Here is a 21,945-nt window from a genome sequence, read left to right as displayed (position 1 = left end):
CAAATTAGTGAAGACTACAATGAAAGTGCAAAATTTAATGGAAAATGAAAGTTTGCTAAGAAAACGTTGTTTTGTATTGTTGCCTCTGCAAGGCATCAATGTGCTTTGATGAATAAACATTGATCATGCACTTAGTTATTCCGAGAGGATATGTTGGAGTCGCAAATATACAATATATTCTTCCTGCATTATACCTTGGCGACGAGTATTCAACAATTCAGGAGAATGACAAAAAGAGAGATATCTCTGAAATCAGTCGGCATTAAAAAAATTGTGATCAATAGATGGCGCTATATCTTTACTGAATATACAGTCATTGATTTGGAGGAGTTGGTCGATAACATCGCGCTGCATCGGTTCGACTCGTTTCAATAAGATGGATGTTGTTTCCGGATTTATTCGCAGGGCCCTGAGAACGATTTTTTTTTACTGGGGGTGCTGATGTAGATTTCAAAAGCAAAAAAGGGGGTTCTGACAACAAAATGGAGATCAATTTTGGTCCTGTAAAATTTGACCAAAAAAAAGGTTTTCACAAGCTACAAAATGGAGGGTCAAATTGGTCCAGAGAAATTTGACAAGCAAAAAAAAAATGACAGTCATTTTGGTAAACATTTTTTTTTTATGTTTACACATCTTCCAGAATACATTGGGTTGCTGCCTGTGGAGAGTAACACACGCAGCACAATTTATCCGCTTATAGAGGCTCTAAACCACATTAATATCATTACAATCTAATATAAATTTCAAATATGAATTTTGTTCAAAATTTTGAATGTTGCATCATCTCCCGATAAAATCTCAATGATTATTCAAAATCTTTCCTTTCTGCAATAGTTTCCTTTAAATTTGCATCTTTGCGCTATTTCCACGCGGCTTTGGAAGTTTATTATGGCCTGTGATGGCCTATAATCATTTTATAAAAGCACCCATAATCCCGATAAGCATGATTCCTTTGTTTCATTCTTACATCACCTTATAGTGAGCAAATGAGTTTACAGAGAACAAAATGTGGACTGTTAAATTACTCTTCATATTTTTTCTTTTCTTCTAGAGTTGAATTGATTTATAATCTATCTTTATCATCCTCTGAAATGTATGCACATCATTTTAAACGACTGAAGCCTTTTTTCAAGGCTCGCCCGCTACTCTCACTTGCTGCATTTCCCAATAATTACACACCCCTTGAAAGACGATTTCGGTCATCATTCTGTCTTCTAACTAATTTTTTTTGTTGCTCTTTCGCCTATTGATATTAACTGTAATTCATTAATTTATATCCCAACAAATCCATTACAATATAGCCTTCGAAAAAAAATCGTGATAAATCTTGAACTGAAAGATGGTAATTATTTACAGGATATATTACATACGTGTACATTTCCCGTGATGTGATGATTACACACCCCTTGAAAGACGATTTCGGTCATCATTCTGTCTTCTAACTATAAGTTTTTTTGCTCGCTCGCATATTGTTATTAATTGCAATTCAATTACTTTATACTTTATATCATAACAAATCATTCCAATATAGCCATCGAAAAAAAAAATCGTCATAGACCTTTAACATAAAGATGGTAGTATACACGGTTATTTACCCCCGTATACATAGCCAGATCAATATATTGCTCCCATCCCCCCCCCCCCCCCTGCTCGGACCGGATTTATGCCAGTGGACCATGAGATACCAAACAAATGATAAGGAAATAAATACTTACCCAGTATGCTGCATTGGCAATGAAGAATAAATGCAATATGAACAATGTTATTGATGAACACTGTGAACCACTGATTTAACGCTCAATGATAACGTATTATGAAAAGAACTATTGACAATCTCAAAATGGGTTGTGAAGGATCTTAGAGGACAAGTAGAAAAAGAAGGAAAACAGAGAAAAAAAGGAGGAATTAATATATAGGGCCTAACTAATTGTAGCATGAAAAATAATCTTCGCTCAGATTTTGTGACCATCTTCTTCCAGAGCACTTTTTTGGAAGATTGTAGAGTTGATTTTTTTTTCGTTTGTTCAATTTTACTATTTTTTATTGATGAAAAAACCTCCAAGAAAATATCATAAATAATATTATTTTAGCATATTTGTATTTTTAAAAAATTGTAAAACAAAAGGTAATCATGATTCTTGTAGTTTACATAGCAATAAAAATACATAGACTGATGACATTTGTGTTACCGTTCTTCTGCTTAATTTCGCTGCCCCTACCGAATCTACACAAGCTAACGCCAGAGCCAAGACCGTGATGTTCTGGTCTGGCCGCGCCGAAACATCCCCGGTCACCTGTATCTCGGTGCACGTACTGCGCTGCGTGAATGCTGACTGCACTGCACTGGCATGATAATCTCGACGCGACTCGACTTAGCTAGATATGGACTTGAAAGATATAGACTTGGTCCAGGTGCGTAGCCAGGGGGGGGGGGGCGGTGGGGGCGGTCGCCCCCCCCCCCAAACGTCCCCAAAAAGAAAAAAAAAGGGAAAAGAGAGGAGAAAAGGAAAAGGGAAGGGAAGAAAGGGAAAAAAGGTAGAGAGAAAGAGAAACTCCTTCACTCTTGCTCTATTAAAATTTATATGAATTTTGCTTCCGCGCTGCGCGCGGTTAAATGACAATATTGAAGTTCTCCATTGTTTCCCCCACCCTTTATCTAACCCTGTTTTTCCACCTTAGCTATATGTGTTTCTTGCCAGTTAAAGTTCAAATGTATACATTAGGGCATGGAATTATAGTAAGGTTAGGCCGAAGTATATGAAGTTATCTTTTTTTTTATTGATCGCGCAACTTCTGGTCGGGTCGGCTCCGGGCGGGTAAAATCTTTATATCAATTTCTGCCATCACCTCCATAAAGTCAACTTCTCCCGCTTTTCAGCTCATTACTAAACATCCATAATTTTGGGGCAAACAGGTTCCTAATTTAAACAGAGGAAGGTATAAAATTCGTGTCGTATTAAATAAAAAAGTACAATATTTTTTTATCAAATTCTCTTAAACTTCATGTCATTTCCCTGCACATTCATCTCCTGTCCTGTTTTGCGCCCTCAATTTGAAATTTTGAATGACACTTAAGTTTCTTTATAATTCAAAATGAAGCGCTTTAGGATAGGTCAAAGAAATTAGGCATCCTTTTTTTATATAATTTCAATAAATCACAGAAGTTTCAACTTTTTGCGCACTATTTTCCTTGTAATGAAGTTCAATAATCTTAGAAAATAAATTAAATTAGAGCCGATGGGGTATTAGAGATATCTGCATTTGATGAAACGTCCGCCCTTTGAAATTTCAGAGTTTCATTGCTCTGCGCGGGGAGGAATATCTTCCTCCCGGCATATACACCTCTTCTCCTCTGTTTTGCGAGTTAAAGATATGCACTGTCGCTAAATTGTTTGTAATCAAATCTGATCTTTCCAAGGGAAGTATTCAATATATCTTTGAGAATACCCTTTTCTCGGGACCCTTTTCATGGCAAAAAAATTGATAAAACGCTTTAGCTTCCGCGCTTCGCGCGGGGTTATTATTATTTTAATTTCCTCCATTGTATTCATTTTTTGTGCGTTCACAATCACTTTTGAAAACAGGGTTCAAAATCACAATATAGTCAACTGAATTGGAGCTGATATAGGTACTAGAGACAAGAGAGACGGCTCCTTTTCATTTTAATTCATGAAACACCAAAAGCTTCGCGCTTCGCAAAGGGAGGGGGAAACTCCCCCTCCCTGCACCTACCCCCTAGGGAGCGCGCTTCGCGCGTTCTGTAAGTGTTGGCTTCGCGTGCATTTACCGCCCCCTCCAAAATGAAATCCAGGCTACGCGGTTGACTTGGTCTGTCATTGATGTGGCACTATGGCGGATGAGCAACGATAAATATTCAAGGTTAGAATTTTAATTTTCACTTACAGTGTAGATTGTAGTCTGAAAATCTAAAATAATTATGCTATATCCACAAATCCAACCCACATTTTGCAATCCATCAGGCAGGATCGAATACGACCACTAAACAGCAAAGCCAAGTCCCAGTCTAACGTTAGACATAATGGACAGAAATTATCTGGTTCAGTATCGAGCTATGTATATTCCGACGGGTCTTGACTTGAGACGAACTATTAAGGGGCGAAGGTCTATGTCACATCTACTATTTTCAATCCATAATTTTACAAAAATTTGTGTTAGCATATGCATGCAGCCCACCGTACCCTTCCTCAGCACCGACCGGCCCGGTGCGCCGGCGCGGTCATGCCAGCCATGGCGCTTGTATACTCAAGATGCGGTGCTGGATTGTGTAGGCGCATTATGGTGCAGCGAAATTTAGATGAAGACGTATCAACCTCACGTATACTTGTTATCATATTGGTATGCAAAGTCATAAAACTGTTGTCACCACCATGTAATTTTTAATGAAAAATACAGAAACAAGTATTTCATATTTTTAAGCATGATATTTGATGTAAAAACATGTCAAGCAAAAATAATGATAAAGAGAAAATGAAAATAAATCAACTCTACAATCTACTAAAAAAGTGCTCTGAGAGGTTTTCGGTGGTCACAAAATGACTTGGCTAAATCCGGGTGAAATTAGCAGACTGGTTTATTTATGACAGAATTTAATCCTGTTTTACTGAAGGTGTACAAAAAAATTGTGACAATAATTTAATAATGATAATATAATAATATAGGGTATTTATATTGCGCACATATCCACCTTGTTAGGCGCTCAAGGCGCTCCTATATTACCCGGCTAAGCTAGGCGTTCATAGCGCACACAGCTTTTTAAGGAATTACTTCCTACCGATTTAGTGATATATTATTTTAAGAATGTGGTACATTATTATTAAATTTTCTATATATTTTTTGTTTTCATTGTTTTAATCTACTATTGTCATAATCTATTAGTTTACCTCTATTTTGCTGTCACTCCGTGAGTGTATTGTATCGGATCATGGTCTCGTTGGCATGACTACCAAATTGTTCGCGCACTTCATTTGTATGCGCGTATCGAGTGGACCAAAGGGCCCACCCAACGAACGTAGAGGGCAGCAACACACAAGCGTGTTGCTCTAAGGAAGGTCAACTCCGCTCGAATTTTGTGACCACTTTAAAAAATAAGGTGGGGTTTTGGGAAATTTGTCGAGTTGATTTTTTTTCATTTGTTAATTTCAAATATTTTTTAATGAACAATTATTAGATCGGTTATTCTGGGTATAAATATTAAAAACATTACTTACATTTTTAAAGAAAATATTTAGCTTAAATAATCATGATTTTGACATTTTTCCTCATTTTGGAATATTAAGCCTGTGACGAGGATACCTCATATCTCTTATTTTCTTCTGCTGAATTTCGCTGCACCACTAATAAATGCATAGACAACCACCGTAATAATCGAGGTCATTTTTCTGGCCTGGATGCGCCGAGTCTGGGCCGGTCGCGCAGCTAGCTAGTGACGTTGATGATGCGCTGGGGCTTCAGGCGACTCGTCATAGATCTAGCAACTTAGACAATGACGTCTAATTTGCCTGGCCTGATTTGAAGTGTAATGGCTTCAGGGCTGATGTTTATCAACGATGATTGTTCAAGGTTAGATTTCAAATGTTAAATGTCATTTGACTTTTAAGTCTATAAATCTGAAATAAAGGCGCTGTATCCCCGAAATCCGGGTCTAAATTTCAACTCTGAGTCCGAGACCATGGCATGGACGGCGAAAAAACAACCCATGCATCGGATGCATTGCATTGGCTGCGCGCTGCGCTGCAGCTGCACTGTGATGATGGGTTCAGCGAAGAGCTCAGAGAAAATAAGGTGGTTATATTCAATCCCGAAATGCTTTGCGAGTGGTCACAAAATCGTCTCGACGCAAATCACCTAATACAGCCGTCTGGTGAAATCGCTGATAACAACAATCACCGATTTGGTAATGATTTTAGTTTCCTGAAACTTATATTTGTAAAGTTTTAAATATCAAAGTATGTTTTTATATGTATGTATATTCCTCAACATATTTTTTAAGTTATCTTTGATATTGTTGTAGTCATATTCTTTCATATTCGTTTTTTGATCGCTACTAATTTGTTGTTGTATTTGATCGGCATTTGATTTCGTTGGCATGAACAATAAAATACGCGCGCAGCTCAGCTGCATGCGCGTATCGAGTTGACCTTCCTTATAGCAACACGCTTGTGTGTTGCTGCCCTCTACGTTCGTTGGGCCCACCCCTCACGGGACGTCTATTTTTCCCGTATTTCAGTATATAGAACAAAATGTAGTTAATACATTTAACAGTGACGAATGTTCATCAAATAACCAACAGATAATCGATTACTAAACTTTTGCAAGTTTTTTTTTTTTAGTTTTTAAAATTATATTAAAAACACACCATATATAATTATTATTTTTGTCAGATGGTTGTTTTTGTTTGCCGGAAGTTTGAATTTTTCCCTTTTCTTTCTTTTATATCCTTCTTTCTTCATTATTCTATCCTTCGCGCTGCTGACACTTTTTTGTTCCATCTATCTTTATTTCTTATCTTTCTTTCATGATCCTTTCTCTCGCTGTGTGTTCATTTTTCTTTCGTTTCTTTTTCTTTTTTGTTCCATCTATCTTTATTTCTTATCTTTCTTTCATGATCCTTTCTCTCGCTGTGTGTTCATTTTCCTTACGTTCCTTCTTTCTCTTATTTGCATTCTTTATCAAATTTCCTTTCTATTATTTCCTTCTTTCCTTCTTTAAACTGTTCTTTGCTTTCTTCTCCATTTCTTTCCTTTTTTCTTTTCGTTCTTTTTCTCCTTCCATTATTTTCTCTTTTTTATTCTTTCCTCCCTCTCTTTTCTCCCTAATTCTTTCATTCTTTATATTTTCCCTTCTAATTCCTTTCCCTTATTCTTTCTTTCCCTTCCATCCTTCTTCCTTCCTTCCCTAGCTTCCCGATCCCTTCCTGTTTTTCTTCTTTTATTGTTTCTTTCAAAGAATGAAGGAAACATTTATCTTTCCTTCATTCTTTCTTTCCGCTCCTTTTTCTTACTTGCTTTTTTTTTCTTTCTTTCCTTTATTTCGTCTTTCACACATTTGTTCATCTTCCCTCCCTTTCCTTTTCTTTCTTTCTATATTCATGTCAAAGAATGACGGAACCCTTTTCTCTCTTTTATTATTTTTTATCCTTTTATTCTAACTTTTTTTATTTTTTCCTTCATTTTCCCCTTCATTTTTTTATTTCTTTATTCTCAATTAATATCTTTTCCTTCTTTCGTATTTTCTTTCTCTCCTTCATTCTTTCGTTCACCCTTCCTTCCCATTCTTCATATTTTTTCACAAGTGTATAACACTGTGTAGCCTTCTATGTTGATTTTTTTGTCGATTGTCCCGTATTTCATTTTGTGAAATCTGGTCACCCTGCTGCCCCCTTTCCCCGAGTTTTCCAGTCCATTATGTCTTCAGCATCACCTTGTTAATTTTTCGTGTTCCCATATTCCTTATTTGCCTATTTTCCTCTTTATTTCAATTTTTCATTCATCGAGTAAATCAAGTCTCTATAATTCATCACATTAATTTTCAATAAAAAAGTGGAATTCATCTTGAATAATATTAATGATAATGCCAGACAAACCGAAATGGGGGATCTATCATGAAGCTCTAAACCAAAGAGAAGAAATTACATTAGATTCATTATCATTTCTTCCGGACCTAGGCTAGTTTGTCGAAAATCAATTATGATTATAGCATTTGATTGCCAAATCATTGCATGTGCGCGCAGAGGGAACTAATCAGCCCAAAGAATCAGCCCCCAATGGCTGACCTTTGACCGCGCGTATCCTGTTTTCAGTGCGCGTGTCGCCACTCTGTCTATTGATAACTCTGGGCCTTCTGGGCCTTGTCACTTGTGTGTTGCTGCCCTCTACGTTCGTTGGTCATATCTTTTTCTTGTATAAAAGGATTACGCACATTTAAAGCTGCGTATTTTTGGTGCGCGCTAAAGAGAATAGACGAAATTTATTACAATTTTTTGTGACAAAAGTTATGACATCCACCAGAATACTGATTTTGTCATAATCTCTAAGAAATGATAAAATATGGAGAAAAGACAATGTTCAGAATACGGCCCCAGGGGCCGCGAAACCAAAAACGTTATAATTGCCATCTGAATGTGATGTTTTCCTGTGTTGTATCCAGTTTAGGGGATCTTAATTCTTTTGTTTTGTTTTGTTTGTTTTATTTTTATTTGTGCGTTCACAATACATTATCACAAATATTTACATTGTTTGTAATATACAAAATATAAACATAATACATAATTTGAAGGAAAAAAAGGGTGTGGGCATATACTTCACATTTTGATAATAAAAAAAGGAACATTAACAAAATTTAATGAACGCAGGAGACCACCATCGTGAGCGGTTAAGCTTGTAATTGATGGCGGCCTCATAAGGGTTCGTGACTATGATTGCTAATTACTGAACAAGTGGGTGTAATGCAGGTGCAGGTGCGGGTGCAGAAGATGTATAATTTATATTTTTATTTAATTTATAGTGGAGGATTAATTTGAAGGTTGGGATGAATAAGATCGAATGATATTTCTTTTAACAGTTGATTTTAAAGATGATAAAGTGGAACAAGATTTAATATTTTCTGCAAGATTATTCCAAATGTCTGGACCATGATGTCGAATTGATTTAGAGGTAATTAACAGTCTGGGGTTCTGACAAAGTATATTAGTGCTATGCTATTATTTTTCACGAACTCAATAACTCAAGCGGAAAGATCTGTCGACAGTCATATACCATCATTCACCTATAGAGACCTGTACCAATATATGAGTGTGTAAAAGCCTTCAGGATATTACAAATATATCATTTTAGAGGATTCTTTCAAAGTGTAAACTTTTTTGATACGCACTGTATGAATCGGAACCAGCTGTGCTAATGTCAAAATTGTCATTACCGCCATCACACCACTACTGTCATAATCTTCATCAACATTTTAATCATCGTCATCCTCTTCTTCGTCATCGATATCATCGTAATCACCATCACCACCTCCACCACCATCGTCATCATCATTACCAAAACAATGTTACAAAATCACCAGTGACCTTCACATATTTACATATAATATCACAATGAATACTATCTTTTTTTTCGCAATGTCATAAATGGTCATTTTATTATTGCAAATGGCATTTACATCAATTCTTATCATGATGAAAGACGTAATACATCACAGTTAGATTTCACATGCTTTGTAAGGGTCTTGAATTATTTGATTATTAATTAATAAAATTAATTAATTCTAAACCACTTATTCTACTCTTTCAAATATGTATGATTTAATCATTTTCTCCTGTTTTTTTTGGTCAAGTGTGAAAGCTAAATATGTATTTATCACTTTATAGTCATCAATACAGTGGATTTGGTGAAATATTGAATGCCTTGTCCTACTAATTATAAATAAAGAAGTAACAAAGCACCTTTCAGAACTTGCGTGTACATAATGAAAAAAAAAACACTGCCATAGGAAATAAACAGTTACAGACGTTAAAATATTGGAAGGGTGCAGGGGGAATCGGCTTTCATGAATGGGGGGGGGGGGCATGTCCCTTTTTCGAGAAATCAGGTTCTCGTTGGCAAGAAATTATGTCATTGTCACTGTCGCTATGAGAAAGAATAACAAAAACTATCATATTTACATCCCTAAAATCCGACAAGCAAAAAAAAAAGGAAAAACAACGAAAAAGGGTAGAAGAAAAATGGTCATCGCATATCCGGGGCAGAATCCCAGAACATTCTTTTCTCTTGTACATCTGCAGATCACGCAGGGCATGGGTACGCAAATGAGATTTTTTTTTTCCGGGGGCCTGCAGGGCATTAAATTTTCTCGTGCTACATGATAAGTATGTTTGGAATTTCTCTTCCGGAGACATCGTCATCATAGGTCTCTTTTGAATATGAATGGGGAAATCGACCCTGACAAGTTGGTGTTTTCTTTTTTTTTTAATAGAAATTAGAGAAATTATGATGATAAATGTTTAGCGAAATTCATCAATGAATAACAAAGGTATATTGGTTTATTTAAAACTTCATATGCAAGTAGCTTCCTCATGATTATCATTAATATTTATGGGTTCAATTAGGAAATGTTTTCTCAGTAGAAAGTCATCTAATATGGGCATTCAGTTTATATAAATTATACACATTTTTTCGTACACAATACGAGTAAAAAAAATGAATATTTCAACTGGTTCCATGAAATTTGCTCCAGCGACAATGCCCCAATGTAAAATCTGCACGTCGAGCCAAATATAAAACCTAACCTCCAAAACTAAATAAACCCTAATCCTAATCTTTACATTATTCCAAACCAAAAGCAGTATTACAATCCAACTCTAAACATATGCCCTCTAAGGAGCATTTAGGGTTATGACCTATTAAAACATAGCAATTAATCGAATCATATGAAATGTGATAGAGGTGATTGCTTGTGTCCTCGCAATATTAAACTTACATTTGTAGAAGAAGTTTACCCTCATATGAAGTTATGTAATTGTAATAAAAGCAGATGAATAAATGAAACATAACGCCCAGCAAAAAATCATCAAAGAATGCCCATGTTTTAGGTTCATGAGGTTTGTGACCTCACATTCGAGTAGTATTCCATAACATGCCATTTTCTCAAAAAATCGAAAATGATTTAATTTGTGCATTTTTTAAATTATATTGTATTCACACACATCATTTCATTAAAAAAGAAAATGGAATTTAAATTTCATGAAAACATATATGTCAGCTGCATGCATATGACGTCACATTTAAAAATTCAAAATCAATAAATGTGTTATTTTTTAAAGTGGATTTTCACCAAACATTCATTAATATTTTATTCAATTTGTTCTGCTTTTATCAAAAGCAACTAGACCTTATGATTAACTTTCCCTTAATGTGAAGCCAATGTGAGAAATCAATCGGGAATGCAATGAATATGATTTATATAGTTGTCCTTAGGTCTATGTAACATGTGGTACTTGTCTGGGTAATTTCCCCGTCAGATGTGTAGTAACTGTCAGGGTTGTGATTCTGGGTAAATCAAGGGGATTGACCATCTCTCCTCCGACTCCATTATTGAGCATTCATTTTGTCGTCATCATAGAAACAAATTCTGGGAAGAAATAAAAATTAAACAATGCGCCAGAGGTCATGTTGAGATGATATGAACATAATCTAAATATTATTATAATCACGTTGTATATATCAATTATCACAAATTTTTCACGACAATGAAACATAATAGAAGGAAAATAATGAAAATGACAGGAAAGGGATAAAATTTGATATTAATGTCTGAACGTTACGTCAAAATCTTTCACAAAATAAGATTATCATTTTCAAAATATCAAAAGTTTAGCTCAATCCCTTCGTTTTCTCGCAACTCTTTGAAAATTTTGTCCCATACGCCAGGTTCTGCCCCAAACATCATGCTTTTAAAGAAATAATAAAAAAAACAAGTGCACATCTAGTAATCAATAATGCACATAGCATTTCCATTTATTTGAAAGCAGGATAAAAGAACAATGTAGAATAAATGCCTTGCTCACGGGCATAGATGCCGCGGCCGGGATCGAACCCCGGACATTACATAGGCGCCTTAGACCACTCGGCCACCGCACCTCCATTGGCTCATACATCGATGGTCGCTCTTGTAATCACGGTAATAATCTGGAACAGTGAACTTACATTTCTTTTAGTCGGTGGCCCACACATTTTATTTTAAAAAATCCTTTGGCCCTCAGTGAAAAAAATGACTAAAAACCCAGTGCCTATAAACTTGCCATAACCAATCAAAACTAAGTGGTATGTAAAGGTTTGTGAGATTTCGACACCGCAGGAACAATGTTTATTCCCATATTATTCACCTTCATAGTTGACTTGTCCGTCACCGTCGATGTCGGCTTCCCTGATCATCTCATCCACCTCCTCGTCCGTCAACTTCTCACCAAGATTCGTCATCACGTGACGCAATTCTGCTGCACTGTGAGGGTTAAAATTGATGGCTTAAAACCGAATCTAGTCACAATCTATCTACTTTAATTGTTCTAGATCCTAGTAAATGTGACCACATCAAAAATAACTGCTCGATAACTAACGTTGGAATAAAATAGTCAGTTTCAAAGTTCAGGGCCCCGTCTTACAAAGAGTTGCGATTGATTGGATCAATCACAACTATGGACGGCAAGCCACGTCAAAATCTATTATGGATGTTTGTTCAAAATATTTTCTAACTATGATGTATATTCATACATTCATTGTTTTCTTGAAAATTTACTGTGCTTCTCTTTGTTTACAAAGGACATTGTGCAAATTTCCTGTAGAAAAATTATGACACTGATGGATTTCCATAGATTTACGATTGATTGGATCAATCGTAACTCTTTGTATGACGGGGCCCAGATTTTCCTAGTCATATATTACCACACTTTATCCCATTCAACTATTTTTTTCGACACTGCTAAAAGTCTGCTATTAATCCAAGGTTTCCCGCGATTTCATTAGATAATTTTGCAAGAATCTTGTCAATTTGACTATAGCATAATTATGTCCGTTGATATTACTTAGTGCATTTATCAATATTGCATCATAACCATCTCATAAAGGCTGTACTTATTTTGGTTACATTTCTCTAATGATTATTTCTTATTATTTCGTCTAACCAGATGGAACAAACTGTGTTAGACCAAACGAAATGGGCATAAGTTGATTTGAATACTCATAAATGTATAATTCGCTGTAATGAGACCGAATTTATATCATACTAACTGAATCTGGACGAAATGGAACACTGGTGCATCCAGGGGGGCACAGCCGGCCCGTACCCCCTCCCCCTTTTGAGAGGCACAATTAAAATTTGTAATGTAAAAATGCCGTTAAAACAGGAGCCCCCCCCCCCCTTTGAAAGTGAAGACCTTTTTTTTTTGCTTGTCAAAATTTTCCTCGGGAAAGGGTGCCTCCTCCCTTTCGTAAAACCCTGGATCCGCCCCTGAAATGGAATATGAACTATTGAAATGAGATCAAATGGGCGTTGGTGAATCATAAGGAGTTAATTCATCATCAATGTCTTCGTTTCGTTTCAAGTTTGGGGTGAAAACGATGCTCAACTTAGCTAACCTGATGAATCCGTTACCATCCTTGTCAAAGACTCTGAATGCTTCTCTGATCTCTTCTTCGCTATCTGTGTCTTTCATCTTCTTAGCCATCATCGTCAAGAATTCGGGAAAATCGATGGTTCCATTCCCTAGCACATCAAAATAAAATTTACTTGCACTTTAATTATCCATGTCCCATTTGTCAATTGTCTAGATCCTCGGTGTTTGTCCTGCTCAAATTAAAATTTGGCGAGAGTTTAAACTTCACAGAAATCTGGTGAGTTGTTAACATAGGAGGCGAGATTTTCTACTGGAAGAAGCTTATATAGGCAACGGAAGACAGAGAGATTTGTTTACATATTTTTTGAAAATATTCATAAAATAATTCAAAGACAGATTGTACACACGTTTGGCTAGTTACAAGATGACAATCAAATACCTTCAAACAATAATGATGAATAAATTATCATTTCATGAGTTCCGTCTTTATTATTAAGTGAGAACTTACCATCAGCATCAACTTCATTGATCATATCTTGAAGCTCAGCCTCAGTTGGGTTTTGACCCAGTGACCTCATCACTGTGCCCAACTCCTTAGTTGTGATGGTGCCATCGCCGTCCTTGTCAAATAGGGAGAAAGCCTCCTTGAATTCTATAATAATTGAAAAACAAACGGAAAAGGTGTTACTGAAAATTTTGCGAAAGATGTGATTGTTGACAATTTCATTGTCATGATTGTAAGCTCCAAAAATTTGCCAAACATTCAGCTACGTCAACGTCACAGTCTGATTCATAAATTAATTTTATGATCGGCTAAATAAACAAATTAAGCTGATCATTAAAGAACTGGAAATTCTATGCACGTTTACACAATGAACATGAAGCGTCTGTTTATGACTACAACAACTGCTTAGAAATTCCGATTTTTATGTCTAAATCGCAAAAAAAAATCAGCTCGCGCTTCGCGCCTGTTTACTGAGATTTCCACTTCGTAATTTCCCTACATGTAAAAAAGCTCTTAAAATATTACCATTCAGATGAGTATATGACAGATTTCAGCTCTCGTTTTGTTAGCGGTAATTGTTTATTGAGATACAAAGCTTGTAAATGTCCAGGTTTCAGATTGGAATAGAACAAATTATCAGCTCGCTTCGCACTCGTATCATTGATCTAGGTAGAAACACATCATTTTTATGATTTCAAAGAGTGTATAGAATGTGACTTTTTTAGGAATAAATCTCGAACAATTTCCGCTCGCAATAACTATCTATTGAGATACATAATTTTTATCTTCATCTTAATCAAAACATGCTTAAACTGTCCAGATTTCCAAGTCAGAAAATCACAAGATTTCAGCTCGCGCTTTGGGCTTGCAATTTTGTTTAGCTAGATATGTATCCTAAATTGAATTCTCTTTCTCCTTATGCGCATAAGGGCAACTAATTTGGGGAATGCATTATGCGTGAAGAAAATCTACTTTTTGGAAATTAATTAATTTGTATTACCAGGGCGTTGAGAATTAATGATAATAGTCATGGTATTCTATTTCATTTGAATCTTTGTATAGAATCACAATCATGTCAAGGGAAAGAGATCCTTCGCCATGTTTACCTTTGTATTCTTGCATGAAAGCTTCTCATAAAGTACCTATGAATTTAATAACGGCAGCGAAATGTGATATAAGTAGCCCAAAGTTTATCCTTGTAACATGTAATAAGAAAGCTTAAATTACAGTATGGCAAATATTACAGTCCTATAACAACTACATATTTATTTACCATCTGCAATATACAAATCTGGCAGGTACAATAAAAATGGTTAGGAAAACTATTTTACTTTCCACATTCCACTCCCAAGTTTTCGAATATAATTTTTTAAAGTGAAATCCTACTGATTTTTGTATATTATGTACATGTACATGATTGTATCATGTATGTACATCTCTTTTACACATACCCACCGTTTCTCTCATTTTCTATCCTCCCCTATCCCCCCCCCCCTCCCTCTCTCCTACTCTCTTCTCCATCTTCTATTTCCATTACTTTCGAGATCCAACAACATAATATACGGGGCTATAACGTCGATCATTTTAAAACAACGACGAAGTAATGCCACCGATGCGTTAGCAGCGTTACCATATAGAAATAATGGATTTTAAAAAATATCGATTAATAACTGTACCTGCGATTTGTTCTTCTGTTAGTTGATCAGCCTGTGAAGGTGAAAAAAGACAGAGGAAATATACGTATAAATATTCAATAAATCACCCGCATTTTGGTTGAACAATGAATGAATACTTGTTTTTACTACTGTAATCGAAAGAAGAAAGGAGAGTACTTGGTTCCAAAGGGGGTGTCTTGTTGAATATGCATCCTCTTCTCAATCATGCTTTTACGTTATTTTAGTGATGCTTTTGGCAAAAATGGGCAACTGTTATCAGAATATTTCGGTTTATAAATACATCTCCAATGGATATAATAATAATAATAGTCCATTTATATAGCGCATTTAATATGTGCATATACTCAACTGCGCATTGATTATTACACCGGCTGTATATAGCTAAGCCGCCATATTAATAGGCGCTAAAGCGTTCAATGAATAAATCCTACCTCACCTGGGTCGAGTGCAGCACACACTACCATATAATACCATAATCAACATTTTTTAAGTACCCCATGTTTCACCTGTATCGAAATATATGGTAAACCATTCATAATTATATGTAGAGAAGCGAAAGATAAAGTAAAATTTTAGAGGGTGGATGAATCAGGTTGTACACATATATACATACAAATTGAAACATACCAAATCCAAGCATTCGTAAAAAAAAAATATTCCGATTATCGTAACGTGATTGTGTAGATACACTGGTTGGATAATTTCAATGATCACCCCCCCCCCCTTCTCCCAAAAATACACAATCACACACGCCCTCCCATCCATACAGCTATGCACATCCCAAAGCAATCAATGCGTACATAATTAATCATTGAAGAGATGAAGTATTTTATAAAAAGTATACAGAGTTAAAGACTACATCTTTATCAGAATGCGTATAAATTTATCTTTTTTATGTGAAACTACAAAAATTTTAATAGTGGTTGCCATTTCACAGTCATATGATCATTATCTCATATTTATATCATCCCGGGAGCATCTTCGCCTCTTTGCACTTAACATAAAATCGGTTTCAAACATACACTCACATCGAAGGTGTTATAGTCAATTGTCTTTCTCTTGGAAGGACCCCTTCCTCTCCTGTTTTAGTTTGGTACAATGCTGGAAATTGGCTAATCTACTCCATGATTGAAAGCCAATTTAACGACTAAATATCTTGAACATATCACATATTATATTATTATTTGGCCTACTACTAATCACGATCTATAATGTGTTGTCAGTTCGTCTGAGAAACTCATTGTCTGCTCAACGGTTATTAATCTCGCAATATTTAGTATAACATGTAACACCGCGTATTTAAGAAATTTACATTGTAGATACTGCACAAGAAAAATAATGAATTGAGAAACAATTATTTTAATTTTGGATGTGTCTTACCATGTTTCTACAATTTTTGGAGTGAGATATTGACGGCAGAAGACAGAAAATGACGACCAATCTCGGCGAGTCTGGTTGTTAGAGGCGGAGAAAAGCTTGCATGTGGAACTCTGCGGAACTATAAGCCTTTAATTTCCTGTGCATTGGTTTTGAAAGCAGATTTAGTATTGTGCGCTCATGAATGCGTCCCATCCATACACACATATCTCCATTCATCAATTATCGTTTATAATTACGCTGTCATGGCAACACAGAAATGGCGGCCAAGCAAGCGATATGAGCTTCGATAATTATCATAATACTCGGGGTATCCCATGCGAGACCAAACAGAATGACAATACTGAATTGTTGTTATCGCGGATTACACTATCATGACTGAGACTGAATGGAAAAGCAAAATGTAAGCATTTAAATTTGTCATCACGATCGTTGAAAAATCATAGTCTGCATGTAAAATTCAACTGGTCTTCTGCGAGATTTTTACTACTTTATGAACCAATAGTACACATAAGTTAAGCCCCTTTCACAATTGACGTACGACCACTTGCGACCTTTTGGTCGTGCGACAGGCTGCAACAGGCATCAATCGCCAGTCATCTCATAATATCGCACATAGGCTTTCACAGTTGCAACAGCTGTCGTACAACAAAAACAACCAGTAAAACCCGTTGCACGAGTAAGTCGATTATGATCCTATTGTGCTCGTGCGATCACATGCGAGTGTTGCACGAGGGATTGCGAGGGGAACGGTCGCACACAACGGTAGTGCAATGTTGTAAGCCGTTGCGATCGGTCTTGCAACAGTCTTATGGCACATCATATTATCGCACCCAGTCGCAAGACAGGTCTCTGTACATGTAGGTCGCTAGCACATGTGCAAGTGTTGTACGACCTCCAGTCGAGTAAATGCGACTACTTAGTTGTGCCACCTCTCGCACCAAGTCGTGCAACGTTGAACAACACTCCCACGATGATCGCCCGACCGATGGTACGACCCCGGATACGAGCTGATGCGAGTGAATCGGTCGTATTTGATCGCGTTCGGATTTTGAACATGTTCAAAGTTCAGATGTGACCAGTCACGACCACCTCGAGTTCGTGCGACCGTCTACAACGACTGCGAGTGCTCGCAAGTCACCAAGAGATCGATCGTGCAACAGCAGAAAAAAACTGTTGCAGGCGGTCGTAAACTGGTCGGATGTCAATTGTGAAAGGGGCTGTACGGTCGCATACATGCGAATGCAACGGTAGTGGAATGTTGTAAGCCGTAATTTCGATCGGTCTTGCAACAGTCTTATATTATCGCAACCAGTCGCAAGACTGGTCTCTGTAGGTATCTAGCGCATGTGCAAGTGTTGTACGACCTCCAGTCGACTAAATGCGACTATACGTAGTTGTGTCACCTCTCGCACCAAGTCGTACAACGTTGAACAACACTCACACGATGATCGCCCGACCGATGGTACGACCTGATGCGAGTAAACCAATCGTATTTGATCGCGTTTGGATTTTGAACATGTTCAGATTCAGATGCGACCAGTCACGACCACCTCCGACCACCTCAAATTCGTGCGTTCGTCTACAACCACTGCGAGTGCTCGCAAGACACCAAGAGATCGATCGTGCAACAACAAGAAAAATCTGTTGCAGGCGGTCGTAAACAGGTCGTACGTCAATTGTGAAAGGGGCTTTAAGGCCAACGCACACCTTAAGGCCACCGCACACCTTACGACCCGACTGGTCGGCGACTGGCTTGCGACTGAGTGAGGGAGATGAATCGCAAGGCAGTCATAAGCCTCGACACCGCACACCTTGCGATCCGATCTGCGACTCACGCATGCGCTTTTTGCTTTTTGGCATAGCATCTGAGAAATTGCGCTTACTACTGCGTATGCGCGTTGTTTATCATAATACGCGTTATGCAACTCTGCTGTCTGATTGGCTGGAAGTTGGATTGAGCTTGCGATCCAGTCATAAGGATTCGACATGTCAAATCCTTCCGATTTTCCTTGCGACTTGTCTCTGACCGGTCTGCGACTCTGAAGCTGACATGCGCTGTGACGTCACATCTCCCCTCACTCAGTCGCAAGCCAGTCGGCGACTGGTCGGGTCGTAAGGTGTGCGGTGGCCTTTACGACCCGACCGGTCGCCGACTGGCTTGCGACTCAGTGAGGGGAGATGAATCGCAAGGCAGTCATAAGCCTCGACACCGCACACCTTGCGATCCGATCTGCGACTCACGCATGCGCTTTTTGCTTTTTGGCATAGCATCTGAGAAATTGCGCTCAATACTGCGTATGCGCGTTGTTTATCATAATACGCGTTATATGCAACTCTGCTGTCTGATTGGCTGGAGGTTGGATTGAGCTTGCGATCCAGTCATAAGGATTCGACATGTCAAATCCTTCCGATTTTCCTTGCGACTTGTCTCTGACCGGTCTGCGACGCTCAAGCTGGCAAGAGCTATGACGTCACATCTCCCCTCACCCAGTCGCAAGCCAGTCGGCGACTGGTCGGGTCGTAAGGTGTGCGGTGGCCTTTAGGGTTATTTAGCCGAGTCGAACATCATCCAAAATCTATATGTGTAGTGGATATTTTGCGTACACGAAATCATACTCGTATAAAGCCGGTAAAATATGCATATTTCAATTATTGTCGAAATCGTTCATCTTCTTGTCTATTGTAAAAAAATCATAAGATGGATTAATTCTCATCATAGAGTTTCCTATGCCATGTCGACTTGGCTAGATAACTTATCTCGCCATCTCAAGCTTCGGTACTTTTTTATGAAACTGGCCACTTTTGTAGACTTAACTGGGTTTTTTTTTAATGATAAGTGTCCAATCACCTTTTGATGAGTGGCCCGTTTAACCCTTTAAAATAATGTTGATATGCCTATATTAAATCAAAGCAATTCATCAACACCATCATCACCATCACCATCATACTCTGTGTCATTTCCTTCATCGTCAACACCAGAATAATCAGCGCAATCAACAAGCTCCTCATCGCCATCCTATAATTTTTTTTAATTTTTTTTTTATTATTTTTTTTTCATTTTATTTAATCATAAATTCAATTCATGAGCCCAATGGCTGAATTGGGCTCATGTAAATGAGTACAGAAGACGCATTACAAAAACAGCTACATTGAAATTAAGATAAAATAACAACATTTTAAGAAATTATGTACAACAGATTTTACCTGTGATTCATCAAATGAAACATGAGAACAAGTTATTGTCATAAACATGGATTACAATAACCTACAAGACACTTTTTCTTTGAACTTTAACCCTAAAAAAAATTGAAAATTATTGTCATTGCCATAAGAAAATCTGTACATGTAAATTGTTCAAGCACACATTAACATACGCTTAACTTTGAAATTTGTCAGTCTAATAGTTATTTTTAATTGCAATTTTTAAAGAAAATCAAAGATGAATTTGCTTTAAAAATAATACACAAAGTCAACCAAAATAAAAAAGGCCATTGTCAGATCAGAAATATGAAACACATCCAGATTATAAAATGTTCAAATATTTGAAATGACCACTTTAACCTTCGACCTTGTGACCCCAAATGTAATTAGATTATATTAAATCCCATATGAGCCAAGTTTGAAGATGACTAAGCAAGCCATCCTATAATCTTAATCATCATACTTATACATGTATCATCATACTTTTCATTGGCTTAAAGGGGAAGTTTAACCTGGCAAAAAGTTTATTGTAAAAAAAAGCTGAAAAAATATTTAACAATATTAGCAAAGGTTTGAACAAAATCCATCGAATAAGAAATAAAGTTATCAGAATTTTAATTATTCGATTTGTGACGTCATATGCGAGCAGCTTTTCTAGACATCGTATGAAATCTCATTTTCTCAAAAAATTGATTTTTTTTTGGTTATCATACCTTCAATATTTTAATAGAAAAATTTTACACCCACTCCTATAAAGTAAAAAGAAATAAGTCATCATGAATCATTACAAAAATGAAATTTATTATTTTATATTACATAACATATGGGAAAGCTGCTCGTATCTGACTTCACAAATCAAAAACGTCAAAATTCTCCAATAACTTTTTTCATAATTATTTGAAAGATTTTTTCATACCTTCACCAATATTTTTACATTATTTTTTTCTGCTGTTTCTACAGCAAACTTTTCGTTAGGATGAACTAGCCCTTTAATTATACATAGGGTTAGTATCATCACCGTAATCAATACTGTCTCATCATCATTATCACCACCACCATTGTCATCAGCATCATTTCATTCTTATCACCATTATTATCTTAGTCATCATCATTGCAGTCGTCATCTTTTCATTATCTCTACAATCAACCATCATCATCATCCTCGTCCTTGTCCTATCATCATTTTGACCATAAACTAATAGGTGGTCAGCAGAATAGGGAACATGCACACATAGTTACCAAGAATGGGTAAAGCATATTCATTATTTTGAATGTATAATTACGATAAGCTCATCGGCATATACCTGCCGTGACCGGGGATCGAACCCCGGATTTTCATGTATCTAGTAGGCGCCTATGAACGCTCGGCCAAGGTATGGAATGCTATTCTTGAAATAAAAGATATCGATATCGATTATAATTGTCCCTGCATTGTAAGAAATCATTATTGAGTATACATTAAAATTAAGCAAAGTTACAAATTGATGCAGAGGTTCGAGGTTCGAGCCCTTGTCAAGTCTTTCGGATGGTGACGTTGAAGGTCGGACCCAGACGTAAATAACCATAACTGATTAATACACGTCTGACCAAAACCCAATATGCACCGGGTTATGCAGATACACACATACAATATCACACCACGTACCCACACAGCCATGTAATTTGAAAATCCGGGACTCGTTATCATTAACGCCAAAGTGGGGACGTGTGTTTTCGGTCTCATTCACTAAAAAAAAACTAACCGGGCTCATTTTCAGACATAACAGGGACGCCCCCTTACCCCGAACACACAACTGGAATGTAATTAACCGAACGGGAACTTCTTACAATACAGGTGTTTCTTCTGCATTCATTGATAACAAGTTCACTATAATGATTTTTTTAAATACAAAATTATTGGTCAAATTACAAGCCACATTTACATAATAATAACAATAGATTAGACATAATATATAAACAGGCACAGCTATCGTAAGAAAAAAGCTTGAATGAATAACAGCCAGCAGTCCATGGTAATATGACGCTTTCGGATGATGGGTAAAATGTAAGAAAACATC

General features: G+C 36.8%; 1 protein-coding gene across 1 annotated transcript; it reads right to left on the bottom strand.

The window, feature by feature from the left end:
* Positions 1–9,082: 9,082 nt before the first annotated feature.
* LOC129264743 (calmodulin) lies at positions 9,083–17,799 on the bottom strand. Its single transcript, XM_054902681.2, has 6 exons — positions 16,688–17,799; positions 15,308–15,338; positions 13,635–13,778; positions 13,149–13,275; positions 11,900–12,015; positions 9,083–11,145 (listed from the first exon to the last, which is right to left on the bottom strand). The coding sequence occupies exons 1-6, from the start codon at positions 16,688–16,690 to the stop codon at positions 11,117–11,119; spliced, it is 450 nt and encodes a 149-aa protein (XP_054758656.1). The 5' UTR covers positions 16,691–17,799; the 3' UTR covers positions 9,083–11,116.
* Positions 17,800–21,945: the final 4,146 nt, after the last annotated feature.

The sequence above is a fragment of the Lytechinus pictus genome, chromosome 7 (assembly GCF_037042905.1).
Source record: "Lytechinus pictus isolate F3 Inbred chromosome 7, Lp3.0, whole genome shotgun sequence".
Taxonomy (NCBI): Eukaryota; Metazoa; Echinodermata; class Echinoidea; order Temnopleuroida; family Toxopneustidae; genus Lytechinus; species Lytechinus pictus.
This window is presented reverse-complemented; position numbering and strand designations above follow the sequence as displayed.

What these genes read in the sequence shown, in the direction of transcription:
- LOC129264743 (XM_054902681.2), bottom strand. An exon ending in CAATGAAGTTGATGCTGATG is followed by an intron (nt 13,276 to 13,634) that starts GTAAGTTCTCAC and finishes TTGATGTGCTAG; the next exon opens with GGAATGGAACCATCGATTTT. An exon ending in GATGGTAACGGATTCATCAG is followed by an intron (nt 12,016 to 13,148) that starts GTTAGCTAAGTT and finishes TAACCCTCACAG; the next exon opens with TGCAGCAGAATTGCGTCACG.